Raw genomic sequence first — 23931 nt, forward strand, 5'->3', positions numbered from 1 at the left:
TAATACTTTATCACTATTGTTCCATCAGTAACGCTGTTGGTAAAGATATACTGACTAACGCTTTGCTTGTAATTGGTTCGGCCACAACTGGTGTATTGTGTTCAGTTCTGGGCACTGCACTTTAGGAAAGATGTGAAGGCCTTAGAGAGGGTGCAGAAGAGATTTACTAGAATGATTCCAGGGATGACGGACTTTAGTTATGTGGATAGACTGGAGAAGCTGGGGTTGTTCTCCTTGGAACAGAGACGGTTGAGAGGAGATTTGATAGAGGTATTCAAAATCATGAAGGGTCTAGACAGAGTAGATAGAAAGAAACTGTTCCCATTGGTGGAAGGGTCAAGAACCAGGGGACATAGATTTAAGGTGATTGGCAAAAGAACCAAAGGTAACATGAGGAAAATCTTTTTTACACAGCGAGTGGTTAGGATCTGGAATGCACTGCCCGAGGGTGTGGTGGAGGCAGCTTCAATCATGGCCTTCAAAAGGGAACTGGATAAGTACTTGAAAGGAAAAAATTTGCGGGGCTACAGGGATAGGGCGGGGGAGCCGGACTAGCTGGAATGCTCTTGCATAGAGCTGACGCAGACTCGATGGGCCGAATGGCCTCCTTCTGTGTTTAACCTTTCTATGATTCTATAATGTTCCATCAGCAATGCTGTTGGTAATCATGTGCTGTCTAATACTTTGTTAGTAATATTCCTTCTGTAATGCTGTTGGTAATGATGCACTGTCCATTGCTTTGTCAATAATGTTCCATCAGTAATAATGCGCTGTCTAATGTTTTGTCAATAATGGTGCATCAATAATGATTAGCCAGTGGTACCGTTCATAATAAAGTGCTGGGTAATGTACCATCAGTAATGTTTCATCATGTAATGGTCACTTTGTAGTGCTCTCTCAAGTAAAAAGTTTAGCATTCATCTTATGCTGATTAACACTCTGCAACTCTGTCTGTAACACCTCAGTGTGTAAAATTCTGTAATTAATTCTAGTCCATTAATATCTCTACAGTGGGTAACACTCTGCCAGTGACACTTAAACTGCCTGTTCTTAATATATTGGCATCTCATCATAAGATTTTACCCTGTGAGTTCTGTGTATGCATCACTGGGGTCAGCTGTCAGAGGAGTGAGAGTAATGTTTGTAAACATATTATAAATCACTTATACCATTCAAAAGAAACATTTGTAAATATATTAAAACTCTTAACATCTTTGGTAATTATTTGTCATTTGAGAATGCCACTCCACCATTCCACAGTGTTGACCGGAGGTCACCGGTTACGATTATTGGCTTAGTACAAAGAGGATAAGAGTCAATTCTCTCTTAACTCTCAATTCGCTTTATTCACGCCGTTAGATCATATACATATAGCTTATACGTCTGGTTAGATATAGGCATGCAGTTTGCACCAGGTTATACAGTTTTATACCCAAACTAAGATCTAAACGCACACCCACTAGGTTCCTCTGACACTCCCTGAGAGGTCACAGAATATAAAGGATAATACCCGAAAAGGAGATCAGACGCTGGCCAGGCATTCCGTTCTCTCTCTCTCGACACTGCCTCTACGTCCCTGACAAAGGGTCTTCCACTTCCGCGATGGTTGGTCTCTGGAGTCTTCGCTCTGGCTCCACGCCCCAGATCCTTCATTCTTATTCCGAATCTTATCTCTTCAAGCTGTGCTGTCTCTCTCTTTCGTTGGTTTAGGCTTGCTCGCCTAGCCTGTGTCTTCTCCTCATTGGCTCTGTCCCAAGGACTTAGGTAGCATTACATCATTAATCCTTTTCTAAATAAAGATTTGTGTCTTATCACATCTCCTTTGTCTTTCACAAAACTGAGCTAATTCAAACCGGTTCAGGCCAGCGACTGAACTCAGGTTACTTCAGTTCAAAAGTTGCTCTTGCCCATGTGTCAGCAGCTGATGTCTCAGATTACTTTCTGCAGCCCCTGGCCAACATCTCCCCCCTTTTGATCCAAAGATGCTTATCTTAGGATCATTATTCTCCCTTTCTGTGTACCACTCCTGAGGTTGTCATTGTCCCCCAATGGGCATGTTACATCCGCGATATCATATGGTTATAGAAAAATATAAAAGAGAAGCGTATATAAAATATACTTCACACAGTGTCCTTATATTATTAATTGCTTAGACACTTCTCCTCTTTGTACTAAGCCAGTAACCGTAAACGGTGACCTCTGGTCAACAACAGGTTCTCCTAATTGTATTTCTCTAGGACCTCATGCCAGTACTCCCTACCATTTCTCCTTAAGAGTTATTATTGTTTGACTACACCATGGGGTGGTAGAGGGTGACTCACATTTAGAAATCTGTTTGGCAGATTGTTCTGCAATGAGTTCTATTATACTAATGAAGCATTAATGTAGGTGAGGTCCTAGGATTGAATACAGTGGGTTTTTATAAATTTAATATAAACTAACAGTGTGCTTTGGCAATCTTAAATGTGGTTTGAATCAGGTATCTTGCAGGGTTGGTTTCAATAACAAATCTTCATTTTCGTTACCAGTTTTCTATCTTCCTCTCTGAACTGGTGCTAGATTATGGCTCCAGGGGTGCTGGTAACCTTGTCCAAATGGCCCTTTTTTGTGTGTGGATTCAAGGCAGTTAGTGTCATGATAGCTGAAGCAGCTCCTGTTCTCGCCTAAAGTCCACACACTTGCACTTTCCAGCAGAAGTCAACCAGCAGGTTAATTTTTCCCCCTCTAGCCAAGGTGGGCTGAGGCCAAATGTAGCAGCCCTATTATGATCTCAATTTGAGAACAGCTAACCCAGCACAAATTGGGAATTGAACTTTAGGCCTCTCTTGTCTGATTGGCTCAGTACCACTCTAAGTAGTGCATTCATTTACCCACTGAGCTAGCAAGGGAGCTTCAAGCAAATCTAACGATCAGTAAAGACAAGTGGCACAGTGCATTGGAATCCCAGTTCGACACTGGTTGGATATGAGTTCAAACAAATGATCCTCCACATATGGAGATCCTGGATGTTGAGAGGCATCAGACAGAGACCAGGCACTATCCAAATGGTGAGAAAAATCAGGCAGAGTTTCAATCCTTCCCACTCTTACTTGCCTCATCAAATCCAGTTTGAGAGCAGCTTTAACAAAGATTTAGGAAAAGCTGCAGGGAGACCTGAGAATGGAGAGGGAAATATTTCTATTATAAAAGGCCATTCTGAAGCAATTAATGGATTTGAATTTCTCATCAAATAAGTAACATGGGGAGTAAAAAAGGGTATAAAGTCGGAGAGAAAATGCAAGTTATTTCAGGATTTTTTTTGTTGACTTTGAAAATAGATTCCCTTCGGGTAGGCATGGAAGTCTCCATGGACTACCCCAACACAGAAGAATCCATCGATCATCTAAGTGTGCAAGACTGCCTGCACTGCCAAAGAAAAAAAAAGCTGCAGACACAATATTGTGGCACTGTATCACCACAGGGAATAGACAGATAATGACCTCTGCTCCCTAATATTAGATGCAGATAACCACCACCTGATCTCCAGTATGTCAATCCATCCTCAAATCATTCGGAAAAACAGACAGCACCAAACAACCAGGGATTGTAAGACTCTATCCACTTTACAGAGAGAGAGGACAAAGACATGTTAATTTCTATATGACCAGAAACTCTTTTGCCCTTCCCCTTTGGGAAAAGCCCAGGAATAAGGACTTTTTAATAAGATGCTGGCTTAAATGCTACACCTGGTGTGGTACTAAATCATACAGATTATGAAGAATTCAGGTTTAATATCTTGTCTGTGCTAAGTTAGGGTTCTTACAACACCAGGTTATAGTCCAACTGTTTTATTTGAAAATCACAAGCTTTCGGAGGCTTTCTCCTTCGTCAGGTGAGTGTGGGATTCCATGGAAGGTTACCACATTTATAGTCAGCGAACAATACCTGGTGATTACAGATAATCTTTCCAACTGCCCGTTGTCAAGGCAATCAAAGTGTTCAGACAGAGAGATGTTACCTACAGGACCACCGAATATACAAACGGCCAGAACAAAAGACAGAGAGAGAGAGAGAGAGAGAGAAACATCCGAAAGGAAGAGAAAGACAGAGAATGACCCATTCAAATAATCGTGCTGCTTAGGCTGAACATAGAGGGCAGCCAGTGGAAGCTATGGAGATAGATTTACAGACTTGACCCGACCAGCCTCCTGCCTGAGCGAGGGCTTGTGAAGAGAATACAATGGACAATTGCAAAGAAAAAGACAAACGACTGTTTTGAATACTTTATTCATAAATGCTAACAAAAATAAAAATTTCAGACCACAAAGCCTCTCTGAAATGAGACACAGGTCACCAGAAAGAATGGTTCTTGGCTCTATTCTGCTCCCTGTGGAATTCTACAAAGATCTCTTCCCGACATGCCCAGCTCTTTCATTAAGCTTCCATTTCAATTGTGGACATTGGCCAACTATAATCCTGCAGGGAGCCATCAGTGTATGTCACTAATGGCAAACTAGTTTGCTCTCAGTTCTCAGTATAGGACTAACATTTTTTTTCTTACTTGATAAAGAAAAGAAGTTGGCTTTTATAAAAAATAGTTTTTGAAAGTTATTTTATTGTAAAGCCCCCGATGGCTCAGTTGGTAAATATACTGCCTGATGTGATCTGAGCCATACAGACCAGTGGGGCCAATGTTTTGATCTTCTGCCTGTACTGATTTAGTTGATCCCAGCCGGTGTGGCAACATGTCTCTACACTTTGCCTCAGTGACCCTGGGTTAGGGAGGAAAAATCTGCCAGGGTTTCCAAACGTGATGTCTCATTACGAGGAATTTACAACACAAAATAAGCCATTCGGCCCAACTGGTCTATGTTGGCGTTTATGCTCCACATGAGCCTCCTCCCACCCTACTTCATCAAACTCTTATCGACATTTCCTTCTATTCCTTTCTCCCTCATGTGTTTATCTAGCTTCCCTTTAAATACATCTGTGCTAGTCGCCTCAACTAGCACGTTCCACATTCCATCCACTCTCTGGGTAAAAAAAGTTTCTCCTGAATTCCTTATTGGATTTATTAGTAACTATCTTATATTTATGACCCCTAGTTTTGGACTCCCCCCACAAGTGGAAACATCATTTCTACATCTATGCTTTCAAACCCCTTCATAATTTTAAAGGCGTCTATTAGGTCGCCCCTCAGCCTTCCCTTTTCCAGAGAAAAGAATCCCAGTCTATTCAGTCTTTCCTGATAGTTATAATCTCTCAGTTCTGGCATCCTCCTTGTAAATCTTTTTTGCACCTTCTCCAATGCCTCTATATTCTTTTTTTAATATGGTAACTAGAACTGTACACAGTATTCTAAGTGTGGTTCAATAGCCTGCCTCACTCACTATCTCGACTCATGCATGAAGACCGGTCACTTAATTGAGATGAGAAGGAGGCCAGCATCAATGGAATTGTATCCCATCGTAAATCAGCACCCCAGAGGAGAGAAAATGTGAGGGAAAAAGAAAACCGTTTTCTCCTTTTTTCACTTGTTGGTCTCTGGAGACTACCTCTATCCTTGGCGAAGTGACTCTTAAGCCTTTGTCAATGGTCCTCTGTTAACAGCAATACAGAGGTGTACAAGAGTGCCTTAGTGGTGATTCTCTTTTTGATTTTCCCTTCCTTTCTGTGGGTTAGTGGTTGATATTAATACACTCTGTTATTTCCTCAAAAAAATGTTATTAAATTTGTCAGACACAACTTGCCTTTTACAAATTTGTACTGGAAGCCCTTAATTAGCCCATATCTTTCTAAGTGGGCAGTGATTTTGTCACAAACTATGGCTTCTTGAAGCTTACCAACTAGAGATGTTAGGCTGAGTGGCCTATAATTACATGGCCTATCTGTTCCTCCCATCTTGAACTGAGGTGTTACATTGGCATTTCTCTAGTCCTCTGGCACAACTTCCACATCCAAGGAAAGATTATGGTCAAAGCCTCTTATTTGTTTTTCTGACTTCTCTCAACATTACGATGCTATCAGGGCCTGGTTCCTTTTCCGCTTTGAGTTCCACCAACCTTTGCAATACTACTTCCTTAGCTACAGTTATGCTACCTAATTTCTCCACCTCCTCCTCTTGTACCTTTTTATTCCTACTATCATATTCTTTTGTAAAAAAAACATAGCAAACTACTCATTTAGTATCACTGCCCTTCCTTTCTCCTCAATGAGAAAATTTTCCTTTCTAGTTCTAATTAGCCTTTTATTTTTAAGCTATTCTTTCACCTTTTAGAGTCATAGAGTTATACAGCACGGATAGAGGCCCTTCGGCCCATCGTGTCCGCGCCGGCCATCAGCCCTGTCTACTCTAATCCCATATTCCAGCATTTGGTCCGTAGCCTTGTATGCTATGGCATTTCAAGTGCTCATCCAAATGCTTCTTGAATGTTGTGAGGGTTCCTGCCTCCACAACCCTTTCAGGCAGTGAGTTCCAGACTCCAATCACCCTCTGGGTGAAAAAGTTCTTTCTCAAATCCCCTCTAAACCTCCCGCCTTTTACTTTGAATCTATGTCCCCTTGTTATAGAACCCTCAACGAAGGGAAAAAGCTCCTTAGTATCCATCCTATCTGTGCCCCTCATAATTTTGTACACCTCAATCATGTCCCCCCTCAGCCTCCTCTGCTCCAAGGAAAACAAACCCAATCTTCCCAGTCTCTCTTCATAGCTGAAGCGCTCCAGCCCTGGTAACATCCTGGTGAATCTCCTCTGCACCCTCTCCAAAGCGATCACATCCTTCCTGTAGTGTGGCGACCAGAACTGCACACAGTACTCCAGCTGTGGCCTAACCAGTGTTTTATACAGCTCCATCATAACCTCCTTGCTCTTATATTCTATGCCTCGGCTAATAAAGGCAAGTATCCCATATGCCTTCTTTACCACCTTATCTACCTGTTCCGCCGCCTGTGAACTTGCACACCAAGATCCCTCTGACCCTCTGTCTTGCCTAGGGTCCTCCCATTCATTGTGTATTCCCTTGCCTTGTTAGTCCCTCCAAAGTGCATCACCTCACACTTTTCCGGGTTAAATTCCATTTGCCACTGTTCCGCCCATCTGACCAACCCATCTATATCGTCCTGCAGACTGAGGCTATCCTCCTCGCTATTTACCACCCTACCAATCTTTGTATCATCAGCGAACTTACTGATCATACCTTTTACATTCATATCCAAGTCATTAATGTAGACCACAAACAGCAAGGGACCCAGCACCGATCCCTGTGGTACCCCACTGGCCACAGGCTTCCAGTCACAAAAACAACCTTCGACCATCACCCTCTGCCTTCTGCCACTAAGCCAGTTTTGTATCCAAAGTGCCAAGGCACCCTGGATTCCATGGGCTCGTACCTTCTTGACCAGTCTCCTGTGGGGGACTTTATCGAAGGCCTTACTGAAATTCATGTATACCACATCCACTGCGTTACCCTCATCCACACGCCTAGTCACCCCCTCAAAAAATTCAATCAAATTAGTCAGACATGATCTTCCCTTGACAAAGCCATGTTGACTATCCCTGATTAATCCTTGCTTCTCCAAGTGGAGACTAATTTTGTCCTTCAGAATTTTTGTATGTCTATTAACCCTCATGATTCCTACCAGTTTTCTTCATACAGTCTCTTAGCATTCCTAACCTTGTTTCACTTGCCATCCATCTTTCCTATACTCCACATTGATACTTTTCTAAATTGTAGAGTTTGATGGAACTGTTGATTGTGTGATGTTTACTGGAGCATTGATGCAGTGAGTCTGTTGGAATAGTTGTCCATACAGATATGTTACTTGGTTGAGGATCATGGTGTTTGGTTGGTGGAGGCTATGGAGAGGAGGGGCCAGAGATAGGCAAAGACTACAGTAACTTGGCTGCGTGTGCCATTAGGTCACTTTCTTGGATTCTAGCGCAGGTGGAAGGTAGTACTTCTGCCGTGTCATTCCTCCCTCGGTAAGTACGTGCTGTGATATCTGTGGGGGTTTCTTGTTGTACAGGTCGCTAGGAAGCTCAAGTTTTCAATGAATCATTCCAAACTGTTTTAGGGATTGGACCTGCACGTGCACCATTTTGCATATGATCGCTGTGTGTTATGAAATGTTATGCATTATGCAATATGTGTTTTGTTTAAACATGTTTGACCACATTTATTGTTCCGTTTATGCCTCAGTAGCTTATGTCCTTGCCCAAAAGCCATCACGAGAATTATTATTATTATTTTTCCCAATTTCCTTCCCTCCTCTGCCCCTGAAGGTGTTGCCTCCTTGTAAGGGTAAGTTGGCAGCCCTCATATGTGAGTCTAAACCATGAGTGTTGGCAGGCTATTCATCCATGCTGGAGAACCACAGCTCAGATTGATCCTGTCCTTGCGTGATGTCTATGCAGTTGCCTCCCAGAAAAGCGCACTGGATAGCGTTCAGGAGTGGAAACCCTGGCTGATTATTTTTAATTCACCTCAAGCTCAGGCCATTGAGCTCAACTGTAATGCCCATACATCTGCCCCGGCTGACTGAACCTGAGACCTTCCTGTTCTGTATGGCTCGGTTCCACACCACATGGTGCAGTTACTCACTGAGGCTAGTAATGACTCTTGGACAAGAAGGTTGTACTTTTGTATCATTGCTGTATTAATGGTATGTTAGATGCATCTTTCCTTTGTCCATTTCGTACTTCAAAAACTATCTGATTTGAGCAAGATTTTATTCCCCGGTGACTAACGTTTATTTATTTTCATTTCAGGTCGCATGTCCAGCACATAGTTGCAAAAATGACTAAACTCCGTGGTGTGCCACTATTGGCACTCTTCAGCCTAATCTATTTCACTCAAGCACAACTGGGTAAGGACTAGGGAGATTCAGCTGGGTTTCTTGAGGCTGGTCACCTCTCTTGAAAATGATGTATGTCAGTATGAAACTTGACAATTGGTATAAATAACTGATGATTTCTTTTTTTCAGAATCTTTGAGGTAAGTCTTATTTTTGATAATTGTCACTGACAGGTCATCTTTCAAAAGGAACTGCAAGCAATAAATATTCTATTTCATATTAGTACAATTCCGACTAAAGTGGTCTCAAACTATGTCAAATGGAAATATTCACAGTTTTTTTTTGATGAACATGGATTTTTCAATGTTGAAATAATAATGTGAGGTGATATGTTGGTGGAAAGAGGTTGGAGCATGAGGAGGGTGCCCATGGATTTGTGGGATAAATGGTTTCATCACCACCCCCCCCCTTCCAAACACCATTCCAGTGAGTTCCTGATTACACCCTCGTTACCATGGGGAAGCGTCAAGTGGAGGCCGGGCACTTTCCCATTGAGGGGGAGGGAAGTGCAGGGAGGGAAAGTTGGGCCAGGCTGCACTTGCGTAAATCCAAGCGACTGCTTTTAGGGTTGCATAAATGGAGGCCTGGGAGCAGGTTTCCCATTCACCCTATCAGTAAGGTTGCCACCCATCAGGTTTTGGACCAGAGAATCTGGTTTTTGAGCAGGTTGACTTGAAATTTCTAAGAGGCTTTTTAAAATTTTTAAATAAAATTCTATTTATCTCATCTACCTCTGCATCTCATGATTTGAAGGCATTGGTTATTAAGGTTTTCAGTGAATTTTTCACAATAGCAAAGGGAACACTGGAACTCCTGGAATGGTCTAACCCCCCCCTCCCCCCACTTTCTGGTTTGGGTTTGGAGGAAGGGGGGAGAGGATGGATGTAGGCCGTGGGTAACAGGAAAAGGGGGAACTGAAGAGAAAAGAGAGAGTTTACCACCACAAAGAAAACAATAAATAAATAAAAATAACATTCTGTAACGGTGCAGAGAAACGTTGTCAGTATTTAGAGAAGAAAATGCCTCTACATTTAAGACAGTCCTAAACAGCTTTTCTTTCTTAAAGATGACAGAACAGTTGCTGCTGACATAGTCTTTCTAGTGGATGCCTCCTGGAGCATCGGCCAGGAAAATTTCCAATATGTTCGAGAGTTTCTGTTCAGGGTTATAAAGGCTTTTGATATTGGAGAAAACAGATTTCGTTTTGGCCTGGTGCAGTACAGCGAAAAGCCACGAGCAGAGTTCCATTTAAACACATATTTTACGAAGCAGGACATCCTATTTCATATATGGAACATGTCTTATAAGGGGGGAGGCACAAAAACTGGACTAGCACTAGAGTATCTAATCAAGGAGCAGCTTACTAAAGCTACCGGGAGTAGAGCGGAACAAGGAGTGCCACAGATTATTATAGTGTTAACAGACGGACGCTCTCAGGATGATGTAATCCCCCCGTCTGCTTCCCTTAAGTCAGCCGATGCCATAATTTTTGCTATTGGAGTTCAGCAAGCGGTTGAATGGGAATTAAAGGAGATTGCGAGTGCACCTCATGAGAGGTTTGTTTACCACCTCGATGACTTTGCCGCACTCGGGGGCATTGTAAACGACTTAGTGGCAAGTTTGCACACGGCTGCAGCCAACCCACTCTCTGATGGGATAATAAAAGACACTACAGGTAAACGGTTAGCTGGTAATGCTGCTACTTTGCTTACACTGCTCAATTTATGAGATTTTTTCAAAATAAAAAAAAACTCCCCCTGATGGTTCAGTTGGCAAGGATACGATTATTTAAGGGGCTGAGCCATACAGACCAGGAAGGCCCCAGGTTCGATGCCCTGGTCTGTGCTGAGTTAGCTGATCTCAGCCAGGGAAGCATTAGGGGTACTGTGATTGGCCTCAGTGCCCCGGGTTGGGAGGGGAATAAAATCAGCCAGGGTTCCCGCTCCTGATTGCTAACCAGTAACTCCTGCTGAAAAGCTTGGACAGAATCGAACTTGGCTGTGGTGCCCTCCGTGGTCAATAGCTTGCCAACATTCGATGTCTGGACTCAAGCCTGAAGATGGCCACTTCTGCAAGGTACCAGAGGATTACTTTCATCAGTGGAATGGTAATCCAGCATGGAGTCAACGCCTTCAGGAAAGGAGGGGAGAAAATTGGAGGGGAAGAAAAATAAAGAGGGCTTCAATATGTATTTGAATATTGAAAGTCTTGCGTCTAGGTGAATTGGGTTCTAAAGTTAAATTAAGGAGCAAAGAGCAGACCCACTTTAGAGTTTATGTTCTACTAACATCACTGCCCCTCATATCACTGTATGTGTTTTTAATTAAACGCCCACTATGCATCTATATCAGTGCCTTGCTACAAGTTAATAACGTATCACAACTAAAATGCACTGTCAACATCAGAGCCCAAGGAGATATTTTCACAGTTGCCACGGTAGTCCTGTGCAAATGGCTTGCAACTATTCAAAAAAAGTGACCAGGCATCCAAAATATAATTGCTATTTTCAAGAAGCATATTTGGAATCTAGGTGGGGATCTTCTGAAGGGACTTTGCCTAGATTTTTAAGCTATTGGTCGTCAGAATTTTGGCAGAGTGACAGTGCAGTGGTAAGAAGAAGAATACTTCAGTTTAAGTTGGGAAAGTAGGACCAGATGACTTAAATGTCAGCTAGTGAGAATGGTTTCAATACATATATTAGGAAGAACTTTGACTAAGGAGTGATAAATGTTTGGAATAATCTCCCAGATGGGGTTATAAAGGGAAAAAAAAGGGATGTTCTAAATAAAGCAGGATCGTAAGATGGAAAGGTTAGGGAACTAGAGGGATGAGCTTCCCTGGGTTGAATGGACTTTTCTACTCCTTGACTTTTGTTATGTTTTTAATTTCATGGCTGTGATTCGTCACATGTAGAGAGCTTTTATGTGGAGAGGTAATTTCAAGGGAGTGGGAAAATTGCATGGAGGTCAGGTACTACCAGAGAAAGAGAGAAAATTGGCAGCTGAGGTCCCCTCTCTTCCATGGCCACACCTTCAAAATCTCCTCACAGCTTCTAATGTCAAAGGAAATTGGTTTTATTTTGGGCTGGCACACCACAGCAAACAAAGGTAGACTGAGAATAACTTGTGACATCAAATGTTCTGATTGCAACAGTGGTGATTACAACAAGTATTTTATGTGTGTAGATCTCCTGTCAGTTACTCTGAGGATTACAATGCATTGAATGCACACTAGACTTAAGAAATCAGAATGGGCGTTGGCCAACCCAGTGGTGCTTCGATATGCTGTGCACATTGAAGGTTGCTATTATGAACAGTTCAAGTGCCTGACCTTGGCTTTGCTGTCACGTAGCAGGCATAAAGTGGAGCCCAGGTACTTTTCTCTGACAGATGAAGGAAATTACAGAGCAAGTTGAAATGGCAGGGGGGGGGGGGGGAAGGGGGGAAGGAAACCTAAATAAGAGAAATTAAAATGATGAGGAATTGTTGAGGAGTTATCAAAAAATGACCAAGAATGAAGTCTTTAAATAATAATGGTGATAATTTAACTCGAGAATCCAATCTTATGAAAAATGGTGAAGCACAAGGGCCTTGGAACCAGCCTGACTGCCAGGAACCCCTTGTCTTCTCAGTGCTTGACCTATCTGTTCACTTGTGTTGCTATTAACATCCAAGAGCTTTGCTTCCACCATCATTCAGCTGTGTGCACACCATGTACTTTTATACACCTGCTTGTATTGTACGAAAGGCTGTGACACGATGCACAATGTTAATCACAAAAAGATTTTAACTTATTCTGCATTCTTTGATGTAAAAAAACTGAACGTATTGGGACATATGATGGTTCTGAGTGTTGGTATGCTGACATTCAATGAAACAAGGTGGGAATTGGACCAGGTTACAAGTCCTGTTTTACTACGTTCCTGATCACAGCTGCATTAAGCAGGGAGGTGCCAGAATAAGGCTGTGTCATTTCCCAGCGGAGGGGAGAGGGAAAATTGGAGCGAAGAGTCACGCCCATGCGTTCCATGGTAGCTGCTTACAGGGGAATTGGCAGCAGCCATTTCAGCTGCCAGGAAAGAGGGGAAGAAATAAAGTAGGAACTTTACCTTCTAAAAATAAAGAGGAAAAAATTAATTGTCTGCTGACAGAACCATTACCTTGGTTATGCAAATGAAGCCTGAGATCTCAATGTCCTTGAAGACGTCTCTGCCGAAGTATACTTTTTACCACAGTGTGTTCTCTCCATCTGAAATTTCTGTACTTGGCACATATCTTTTAATTCTTTAGATAGTTTGCAGTGTTGCTCCTTACCAAAACAGGGGTAATCTGCTGGATTGATGTCTCAGTTCAGGCCCTGGCTAACTTCACTCTCTCATCAAACAGTACATGCTGCCATTGGGCAGGGGAATGGATAACACATTAGGTTAGAACAGTATTCTTTCACCTCTGAAATTTGGTTTGAATTCAGACACAAATGATGGGTCGAAAGTCTCCTATTTTCTGCAAGTTGTAAGGACCCTCAACAGCCTTACCCCGTTAACCAAAAGGATTTGCATCCATAGAACAAATTACCACTTGCAAATGTACAGAAATTGGTAATAAAGAAGTCTTAAAATGGGCAGTGCAACAAATGTTAAAATTCACACTAGTGTAGTAGTGGCTGTTCTACTGAGGTTATTGTTCAAGGCAGTTTGCTCTGAATCTAGTCTATGCTGTAGCTGACCTAAGAGTGCCTGATACCATGATACAGAGTCCAGGTGGTAGAAGTGGAAGCATGTTCCATTCCCCAGCAGTAATATATTTTAGAGTGATGTAAAGGATCAAGATTTAGTTTAAACTTTTTTTTTTAACCCAGTTAATGGTACAAAGTACCTTTAAGTAATTGGGCTGAGATGAGGTGGGAGAGAATGTTTTTAAACATGGAGAATTTATTAAAGTATTAACAGTGTTGGCTGAAGGAGGTTTCACATGTTTCTGTTACATTGGAAGCAGTTCAAAAGTTTGCTGTCCTGTAGTTAAGAACTTCCCAAATAAACATTCTGAAATGTATCTATTTAATTTTATTGCAGTAATCTGTTTGCTAACAATTTTCTAAATCAATTCACAAAATTCATGCGGGGAGAACACACTGTGGTTAATGACAGGCTTCAGCTTACCTGGCGGAGTTCTAAGATCAAAAGGATTGATTTCTGATCGGTGCCAGGTCAGCAGTTGGGGAGCTACAAGTGGCCTCACTGCCCATGGGATATGAGGGAGAAAATCAAATTAGTTCGCACAGCTAATTGGTATCCAGTGACCCACCCTGAAAACATGCACGCTGTGGATGATGGGTAAAGATAAGGATGGGCACCCGTTGGCAACCACCTTGCCAATACTCGCTGCCTAGGATCACGTATGATGAATGGCCTTTTGGGTGAGGTACTGGAGGCCCTCCAGAGCTGTACCATAATATGAATCAGTGCCTTTCGGAGATGAGGGGGAATGAGAGAGAAAATGGGAAAAATAACTTGCAGCTTCAACAGAGATGACTTCTGGGCCATAAACAAGGACACTGTGACTTCAGTGAATGGACAGGCTGTGCTTTCCTCTTTGACTCACCTTGAATGGTACTATGCAGTGTTGTCACTAGTGCTTTGGTACCAATGCAAAAAATTGCACTTAAGTCAATACACTTTAATGTTATGTTAATATGCTTCTTGTGTGATAACCTTAATTTATCATGTGAAACTGTTCCCACCACTGCCACCAACAATGACAGACATGTAACCACAAATACTATGCAAATTGGCCACCATGTTCACCTACATAACAGTGACTACATTTCAACAGTAATTCATTGGCTGTGAAGCACTTTAAGAGGTCCTCAGGAAATGAAAGGTGCTATAAAAATGCAAGTTCTTTTTCCTTACTTCATCCTAACAATGTTTATAGGTTCTCTCCATACACAATACACATTTGGAAAGATGCAACCTATAAATTGTTTACCTGCAATGCGGCTTTATGTAATATTCACACTTGTACTATATGCATTAGTCAAATCCTAGTGACAACACTGACCGTAGCTCATGGTTTAACTGAGAGAGGTGAAATTGGCCTGACTGAGGGAGGCAATCTTGCGTGATGAGCATCCCTAAGGCACAGCTCCAGCCATGTCAGGCTATCAGCACTGTACCAGTGAATCCTTTCAAAAGCATTCGCCCTGTTAGTGTCAGACCACATCTATAAATATGGATTCAGGCAACTATAGAGTTAATATCGCCAGAATGGCTGTATTTAAATGGAGAATTTTTCTGTTTGAACCCTTTTTTATGAAAAATAAAAAGTTATAAAGAATCACTATCAGCTTCAACATTCTCATGTTTTTTGTGTTGATTATTTCTGGAGTATTATCTTTGTTTAAACAGTGAGTGCTGATGACATCATTGAGGGAAGTGGCTAAGTACAACAGTATGAGGGAGTAGAGCTATCAAACAGAACTAAAATGAAATAATCTCAGAAACACTCTGCGTTAATGATTACCTTATTTTCTGCATTATTATTTAATATACACTGACTGCATATAATGTATGCTGATTGTGTCATCACATAACATACACTATGTACCGGCTGTATCACCATATTTTGTACACCCTGTCACTATAGAGTGTACACTGTCAATATATAATATACACAATAGTGCTTAGAATGGAGTCTGTGGCACCCAAAGTGCTGCAGAACACCAGACATGAGTGCTGTGGCCTAAAGCCTCCTCAGTGGTTGATGTGTACAGTACCTCACAATACAGGTCCCCAACATTGTCAGCACTTGCAGCCTGCACACACACACACTGCACAAGGCTCATTAAGGTCCCAATCTGTATGTAAACTAGAGGCAAGCCACATAATGTGCGCTTACTGCGCCATTTCCTGACAATGAGCTGTGGATTATCATTTGATAAACTTGAAGTGATGAGATCACATCTGTCCATCCTTCAGGCATCATGCATGAAAAATATTGCCGTGACAATAGCTGGTGGCAACAAAAGGCTCTGAGAGATGCAAAGTGCTGGGGATTGGAATGATTTCCCACATTTGGAACTTGAGGATAAGGTTTACAAATGTGTACTTCCGACATGGAATCTTGCGCCTATGATTTTCTGTCCATAATACATGGAAAATTGTGAGGAGTGTGCCCACAAATCCCCAGTATCCTTTCCCGGCAGGAGTGCGCATTTGGTAAATGTACTATCTAGTATCAGCATCAAGCACTCCCAGGCCCAATATATCATGAGTTTGAGACAAAGTTAAGCACATTACCGCATCATGCACTCCCAATTCAGATATAATAAAAAGGTAGATGCAAGGTAAATCTCTCTTTATATTACCCCTTTCAGCTTTCAGTTTGGGGATTACCCAAATTAGATGAAGAATAAAGCACACCTTTCACTGCCCCATCAAGCAGACTAATGGCAGCTCTAGCACAGGTTTAATGTAGTTGAAAGGCCTGGGTGCTAATACACTGTGCCAACTTACTACCTGCTGCCAACAACACTTCATGCACTGGAACCCTAAGGCCTGATATGCATTTAATGTAAATAATCTACTTGCCTATGTAGTCGGCCAGCGCATAGGGCCCACGAGCCTGCACATGCTATCTTGATTCTGTGCTCCCAGCAGGGAGCCATGCTTGTAGGGAGCACAAATTGGAAAATCGGAGCTACAATGTTGCAGCCCTGTCTCTGATCCACTGACCCTCGCGCATGACTTCCTCATTGGGAGCGTGGGTTGTGTAATTAACTGGACTGTGCACAAGCCTCCGCCAGGCCTCAAATATTATGCAAATTAGGGGCCCTCCCCATAATGCAACAAGTGCCAAGCATTACTCCATCTGTTGAGTACTATTTCCAAGGGCGATTCACAAATACTTGCTTTGAAAATGTCACTATTTTAGTCTGGGGTGGGAGGCCTTGCATTGTTCTAGGGCCACGTTTACTTTCACTCCCACCTTTTACGAGGCCCTCCATGACTATTTCTTTCACGAGGTGTCCCATGGCATTAGAAAGATAAATGGCAGCACTGCAAAAGCAGCCAGCAGCTCTTCACTGGCTGCAGGTCCCCCAGCCTTGTGGTGTTTCCAGCACATCACCCACTGGGAACATAGAAACAGGAGGAGGCCATTCAGCTTCACGAGCCTGCTCTGCCATTAGATCATGGCTGATCTGTACCTCAACTCCATTTACCCACCTTAGCTCCATATCTCTTGATACCCTCAGCCAACAAAAATCAATCGATCTCAGTGGCACTATGCATACAACAGAAATGTTTAAATGAGCTGATCTCACATTATCCACCCCTGTATTTCAAAATGCTTGAATAGAGGCAGTGAGGAGTTTTAAGTATGGAAACAAGCAGCTTATCAATGGTAGCCAAAAACAACCATAGTGGATTACATAGAATTACATGGAATGTTCAGCACAGAAACAGGCCCTTCAGCCCAACAGGTCCATGCCAGTGTTTATGCTCCACACAAGCCTCCTCCCGTCCTACTTCATCTAACCCTATCCACACATCCTTCTATTCCCTTCTCCCTCATGTGTTTATCTAGCTTCCCCTTAAATGCATCTATGCTAGGAGCCTCAACTAGTCCCTGTGGTAGCGAGTGCCACTTTCTAACCACTCTCTGGGTAAAGAAGTTTCTCCTAAATTCCCTATTGGATTTATTAGTGACTATCTTATATTTATGGCCCCTAGTTTTGGTATCCCCCACAATGTAACTGTACTGAAAGCTTAGAAACATGAACATTGCAAAAATCCAGCCATGCACCTTTACTGATCTTATCCAGTTCACTCTCCCTGACCAAGTCAACAATTCTTCCCAGGCAACACCCTGTGTTAATGACTGTATCTCTACTGATGTTAATTCAGCTCCCTCATTCGCTTGGGCTCAGTATCTTGTTCCAAACAGCTTCCTCCAATGATGTCATCTGGATACACAATTGAAAGAAAAATAATACCCTACAGAAAATAAATGTACAAAAAGAGAAAATAACTCAATAATGGATGTTGAAAATAATCATTCTTCTTCTTTACAACTGCTTTATTTTTGAAGTGTCACCCACAGTGAGCGTTTTTTTTTAATTCAGCCTTTCAGCTGGAGGGCTGCATTTTCATGCAGTGGGACAGAAGGCCTGGGATTTTTAGTATGTTTCTAATTCGTTCCTTTATTTGTAGGTTTGGGTCGGTTCCCATTTCTGAGTGCGCTGACTGGAAATTTCTAAAATGTAAACTGATTGAAAGACTTTTTTTTTTGAAAAGCTATCAATTTTTAAAACTTAACCTATGCTATCTATGCTAAAATATACTACCCCCTCCCATAACAATAAATTTCATAAATCAATAAATTCCAGCCCAGTCGTGATGTTGCATGTATTTAAAATGGTCAAAGAATGCAGAATGGAGTGAAAAATCCCAGACTGGCAGACACCGCTTTGTTTTAATGTTCTGTTCACTGAGATGTGTTTGATGCTGAGTTTGCACAGAGTTTAATCTGTTATCGCTCAGCTGTTAATCCTTGCATGGAGATCACCTGTTTTTAACATGTTCACCTTTTGCATTTGTCTTTCTCTTTAAAGCGCAAGAATCGGCTGACCTAATTTTCTTAATTGATGGATCAGTCAACGTTGGAAGTGACAATTTTCAATATATACGCGATTTTATCGTAAATTTCATCGACAATCTCGACATCGGCCCTGACAGATTCCAAATTGGTGTGATACAATACAGCGATGAGCCCGTCACCAAGTTCTATTTAAACACATACTCCACGAAAACAGAGGTTCTGGATGCTGTGAAAAGACTTCAACTGAAAGGCGGAGATGAAATTAATACTGGCGCGGCCGTGCAGTTTCTAGTCGACAATCACTTAATTGAGTCAGCCGGCAGCAGGGCATCAGAAAGGGTACCGCAGGCAGTAGTGATTATCACTTCTAGTGAGTCCAGTGATGATATAAATCAGGCAGAACTATTACTAAAGCAAGGTAGTATATACTCATTTACTATTGGACGTAGAGGTGCCGACACTGTTGAACTTTTACAGCTTGCAACCGACCCTTCCTTTACTGCCATGATCTCGGAATTCCGTGATATTGCTAACTTGCAGCAGCAGTTTTTACCATTGGTCACAGCAGTGGCCCGAAGGGAAATAATTATTGAGCCTCTGGTTATTACTGAAGGTACGTATGATCAGAATTTAGTCCCGACTGTTTGCAACCTAACAGGCATGCAGGGGACTTACTGTTTAATAATAAAAACGCAAATGACCAAACAGCAATGTCACAAACTTACCAGAGTTGGAAGAGCAGGCTTTATCGATGCTCGTCTTGTTAAATTTTGAGCTTCTGTCTAAACATTACCCGTGTTTCAACAGGTGGATGAATGACGGGGGAGGGAGAGTTTATTTTAATGGGTTGTTTGAGTAAGAGTGTGTAACCAACGCTGGACTGCAGAAATGTTGATAGGATGAGATGAAGGTGGGGAGACTCGTGTGGACCATAAACACCATCATAGACCTGTTGGGCCAAATGGTTGTTTCAGTGCTGTAAATACTATGAAAGTCTAGTGCCTTATAAACTTTTGATTAAGGTAAAGTCTGGTATCTGAAAAGTATTGGGGTGTGGAAATCAAAGTGATGTATTTGTCCTTTTTGGTGCTATTGTTTCAAATTCACCACTGTGCATTTATCCAGCATTCTTCTAGGCTGCTTCTTCACTTAAGTTTACAAGTTTCTTCATGCAGCCTGCTTGATTGGTACCCCATCCACCACCCTAAACATTCACTCCCTTCACCACCAGTGCACCATGGCTGCAGTGTGTACCAGCTACAGGATGCACTGCAGCAACTCACCAAGGCTTCTTCGTCAGCACCTCCCAAACCCATGACCTCTACCACCTAGAAGGACAGGCACATGGGAACAACACCACCTGAATGTTCACACACCATCCCGACTTGGAAGTTCCTTCACCGTCGCTGGGTTAAGATCCTGGAACTCCCTACCGAACAGCATTGTGGGAGAACCTTCACTGCAGCGGTTCAACAAGGCGGCTCACCACCACCTTTTCAAGGGCAATTAGGGATGGGCAATAAATGCTGGCCTTGCCGGCGACGCCCACATCCCATGAACGAATATAAAAAAACAATTCTCCCATCTAGCATCCATCTCAAAATTAAAGGCGTCAATGGAACACTGATATTTTTTAAAATTCCCCAGCGCTTAGCAGTCAGAAATCCCTGACACCTTCGAGAGTGCAGACCTCTTGTCCGAAGATGATTATTACATTTCCATCCCAATCCCTACCACTTCTTACTTTGGCTAGGTTGGGCCTCCTAAGTCGGCTGCTAGTTCTTTCCCCAAGTAAAGTGAGTTGGAAGTCACTGATCAAGTCAATATAACCACCTAGGTCTATAAGAACATAAGAAATAGGAGCAGGATTAGGCCATATGGCCCCTCGAGCCTGCTCCACCATTCAATTTGATCATGGCTGATCTTCGACCTCAACTTCACTTTCCTACCCGAACCCCATATCCCTTGATTCCCCTAGAGTTCAAAAATCTATTGATCTCAGTCTTGAATATACTCAACAACTGAGCATCTGGGGTAGAGCATTCTAAAGATTCACAATCCTCTGGAGAAATTTCTCCTCATCTCAATCTAAATGACTGACCCCTTATCCTGAGACTATGCCCCCTAGTATTAGACTCTTCAGCCAGGGGAAACAGCATCTACCCTGTCAAGCCCCCTCAGAATCTTATATGTTTCAATGAGATCCCTTGTACCTGGTTGCAGGTGAAGAATAAGTTTGTTAGTACCGCAACTGAAGGTAAGTGTGCTACTCACTTTTGCACACATTTCCTGTGAGGCCTATCAAGCATGGTGCAAACTGAAGTTGGGAACTACTGCATCCATTGGGAGGTACCGTTTGAAGTATTACTTGCAATCCTTTTGCCCAATCTCTTTCGTTGAGCAAAGCTAAACAGCACACTTTTCTTGCTGGTGGATATGGCACAGAAAACAGATGCTCAGGCTTATTGAGCAGGATCAATCATTTGTGTGCAATCGCACAAAGCTGCAGACAATGCCTCGTGGGCTTTGGTCCTGGTGGCATAGCACCAGGACTGCTTTCTCAGCCCTATAGTGTTTGTTATCTGCTTGATACAAGTATGCAATGCCGGCCACCTAAAGAGGCAGATGTTCTCTGGGGTGGCTTGGAAATTTCTGGTAATGTGATAGCTTCATGCTACCTAACTCACAACCTTCACTCAGAGCCATCATGTTTGTGTTGGCTCTTTGCTAGATCAATCAAAAACTAATCCCACTGCCCAGTCTGCCCTGTATAGTCCTCTGCTTGAAATATTTATCCAACTTTCTCTCAAAAGAGTGAATGGTCTTTCCGCAACTATTTGGCAATTCCATGATCTAACATCTCTCTGCAAAATAAATTTTTCCTAATCGCATTCTTTTCATGACAACTTTAAATTGAAGACCTCTCATTATTGAGTCCCTGACTAGAAGAAATAGTCCTTTCCTATCAAAACCCTACATAATTTTAAAAACATCAATTAAATCTCCTCTTAGCCTTCACTGCTCCAGTGGAAATAGTTCCAGTATCTCAAGTCTCACCGTATAACTATAACTTCCCATCCTGGGCATTGTCCTAGTGAGTCTATGCTGTACACTCTCTATGGTTTTAATGTCCTTTCTATAATGTGCCAAAAACTGGACACTACTCTAACTGTGGCTTAATCAAAGTTTTGTACAAATTATCATTACTTCTTTCCTCTAGCCTCTCATTTATAAACCCAAAATGCTGTTGGCCTTCTTCTACACTCCCATTTTCAGGGAATTATGTATTTGAACTCTTAGCTTCAAAAGCAGTCCCTGTTCCAGATGTTGCCTATAGGTCATCCTGCAGCAGTTGATACAGCTCTGTGACAGCCAGTCTTGTGAAGCAGAGCTGACAAAGACTGGTCTGCTCCACTATGTCGAGGAGTCTATAAACATGGATCTCAGGCAATGATGGGGGCAGACAAAACACTTCAGGTGTCGTTGCACTTATTTTTGTTGGTCCCCCTTGAACTTCTCTTCTTCATCTAAATCATGAAGTATGTTCAGAACCCTTGAAGAAATTCCCATCCTCACCACTTTGTATGGTGTGAATTAAATGTTAGTAGCAACCAAACATAATGAAGGAAAGTATTCGTAAGAAAAATGACCACCTACCCAGGAAAACCAACTAATGCATGGAGGAGAATGCAAAAAGTGACCAACTCTCATTTCCCTTTTAAAAAGCTTCCTTAAGCAGGACAGGTCCAGGGCTACCATATGCCCTGCTTTAAATATTTTTTCCATTTAAATGAAGGTTCATTCCACCAGGGTGATTTTGCTTTAATCACCTGCAGCCAGCAAGGCCTCAGAAAATCAGGGCTATTGTCTGTTAAATTATGAATATTCTTTCCATTATCAGTCACTTGTAATCATGACTCAGCGGCCATTTTTTTGTTGCTTCAGAGGAAATACAACGGGTAGTCCTTGTCTACATTTTCCAAATATTATAGCTGCGATTGCCTCAGAGAATTTTTGGAAATAACAAAACAATTTTATACATTACCCCAGAAACTCGTAAATAGTTTTGTTTCCTTTGTGTCTTTCTGGTTTCTCATTTACTTCACTCCTATTGGGTATGGATTTGCTATGGGCTGGTAAAATAATCCATTCTTTCTTGGGGAATTCTAACCCTAATAATTCCAGTAAAAACTCAGTCTGAGGAACAGGAGGCTTTGGTCCGAATTTTCCGCTTCAGCATTCCTGGGGCACACCGGGAAATGTAAACTGGGATATTCTGCAATCCCAACCCAGGACTGTCTGATCTTTAATGGTCACAAGATCATTGGCTGCAGGTGCGGAATTTCCTGATATGAGTGCCAGGGGCACTGAGTTGGAAAATATGGGTCTCGATGTGGAGGTTTGCAAGTAGTTGAGAATTTTCTTGGCCTGTATGGCAGGTCCCCTGTATTATCAGGTGCTGGTGGCCTCCATTGTGACTGAGATGCCAGTGTGTCTCAATGTGGTTGGCCAGTGCAAAACTGCACACAAGACTCATTAAGGCCCTGGAAAAGGTTTACATTAGGATGCTTCTACATAATTTAACTGGAAGGCGTGAATAGCACTTCCACTGCAGAGTGAGGAGGCATGAAGGGCCTGACTTTAAAAAAAAAATGAAGGCCTACTGTCTTATCATTGTGACTGTATACAGCGCTAACCGTACCAAATATTTTCTACCTCAGTGCCCCTGGCACCCATATCAGGAAATTCCACACCTGCAGCCAATGATCTCGTGACCATTTAAAGATCAGCGCCCATTTTACAGGAGCTGAAGGGTCCAATATGGCATAAGATGTGCATGTGCTCATTCCGGGCCGGGTATGCGCTGCACACCTGTAGTCGTCCAGGGCAGCCTGCCTAAAACAAGCGATAGGTCCATTGCCTATGCACATTGGGGGGGGGGGGGGGGGGACTCTAACGTTTATTTCAGGCTCCTTCCTGAAATTGGTTGGTGCTTGAACACCGCATGCACCGTGGCAAGTATAGTGGTGGATTAGAGAATTTTTAGGCCCAGATATTGGTTTGTACACAAAGCCAAACAGGAAACGATGTGCAAGTAGACCACGCAAAATTGGTCCTCGAGTCATCAGGACGTAACCGGTGTGCAGGGGACGGCCATCGTGCCCCATGAGACAGTGCGCCGGTCACTCAGAAGATGAAGATCGACCGGTGGGGAGGCCGGCGACGGTGAGTCTGGGGAGGGTGAGCGGGAGCTGGCAATTGCCCACAGTTTTAATGTGGAGCCAGAAGGAGCATTCCTGCTCCCTTCTGGCTCTGGTTACTGATCTGGTCCATTCTTGTGTTCCATAAACCAATTTAGGTTCTTAAAAGAATGACTCAAATTTGCAGTGATCTGGTGACATCACAGATTGCTTGCTAACAGTAGAATTTTATCTTGGTCATGTCTTCCATCTATGTCATTGACTTTAAAGCAATTAAGTGGTTACATTGGAGCAGATAG

General features: G+C 42.5%; 2 protein-coding genes and 1 pseudogene across 2 annotated transcripts in view; all 3 read left to right on the forward strand.

Moving 5' to 3' along the window:
• Positions 1–23931, forward strand: part of LOC137323879 (collagen alpha-3(VI) chain-like) — a 182163-nt gene that overhangs the window by 16453 nt on the left and 141779 nt on the right. The window contains exon 2 of the mRNA XM_067987919.1: positions 8747–8844. Coding sequence (XP_067844020.1) covers positions 8775–8844 — 70 coding nt within the window. The 5' untranslated portion in view covers positions 8747–8774. The remainder of the gene's footprint in view (positions 1–8746; positions 8845–23931) is intronic.
• LOC137323431 (collagen alpha-3(VI) chain pseudogene) lies at positions 8900–10560 on the forward strand (annotated as a pseudogene).
• On the forward strand, positions 10870–19246 carry LOC137323432 (collagen alpha-3(VI) chain-like). Its single transcript, XM_067986904.1, has 3 exons — positions 10870–10939; positions 18445–19044; positions 19239–19246. The coding sequence occupies exons 1-3, from the start codon at positions 10870–10872 to the stop codon at positions 19244–19246; spliced, it is 678 nt and encodes a 225-aa protein (XP_067843005.1).

This window comes from Heptranchias perlo, chromosome 7, assembly GCF_035084215.1.
Source record: "Heptranchias perlo isolate sHepPer1 chromosome 7, sHepPer1.hap1, whole genome shotgun sequence".
In the NCBI taxonomy this organism is placed as follows: domain Eukaryota; kingdom Metazoa; phylum Chordata; class Chondrichthyes; order Hexanchiformes; family Hexanchidae; genus Heptranchias; species Heptranchias perlo.

Bases quoted from the DNA above. Each gene is read 5' to 3' on its own strand.
- LOC137323432 (XM_067986904.1), top strand. From the start codon at position 10,870: ATGTCTGGACTCAAGCCTGAAGATGGCCACTTCTGCAAGGTACCAGAG. The intron at 10,940-18,444 runs GTAATCCAGCAT...TTCTCTTTAAAG, and splicing joins TTACTTTCATCAGTGGAATG to CGCAAGAATCGGCTGACCTA.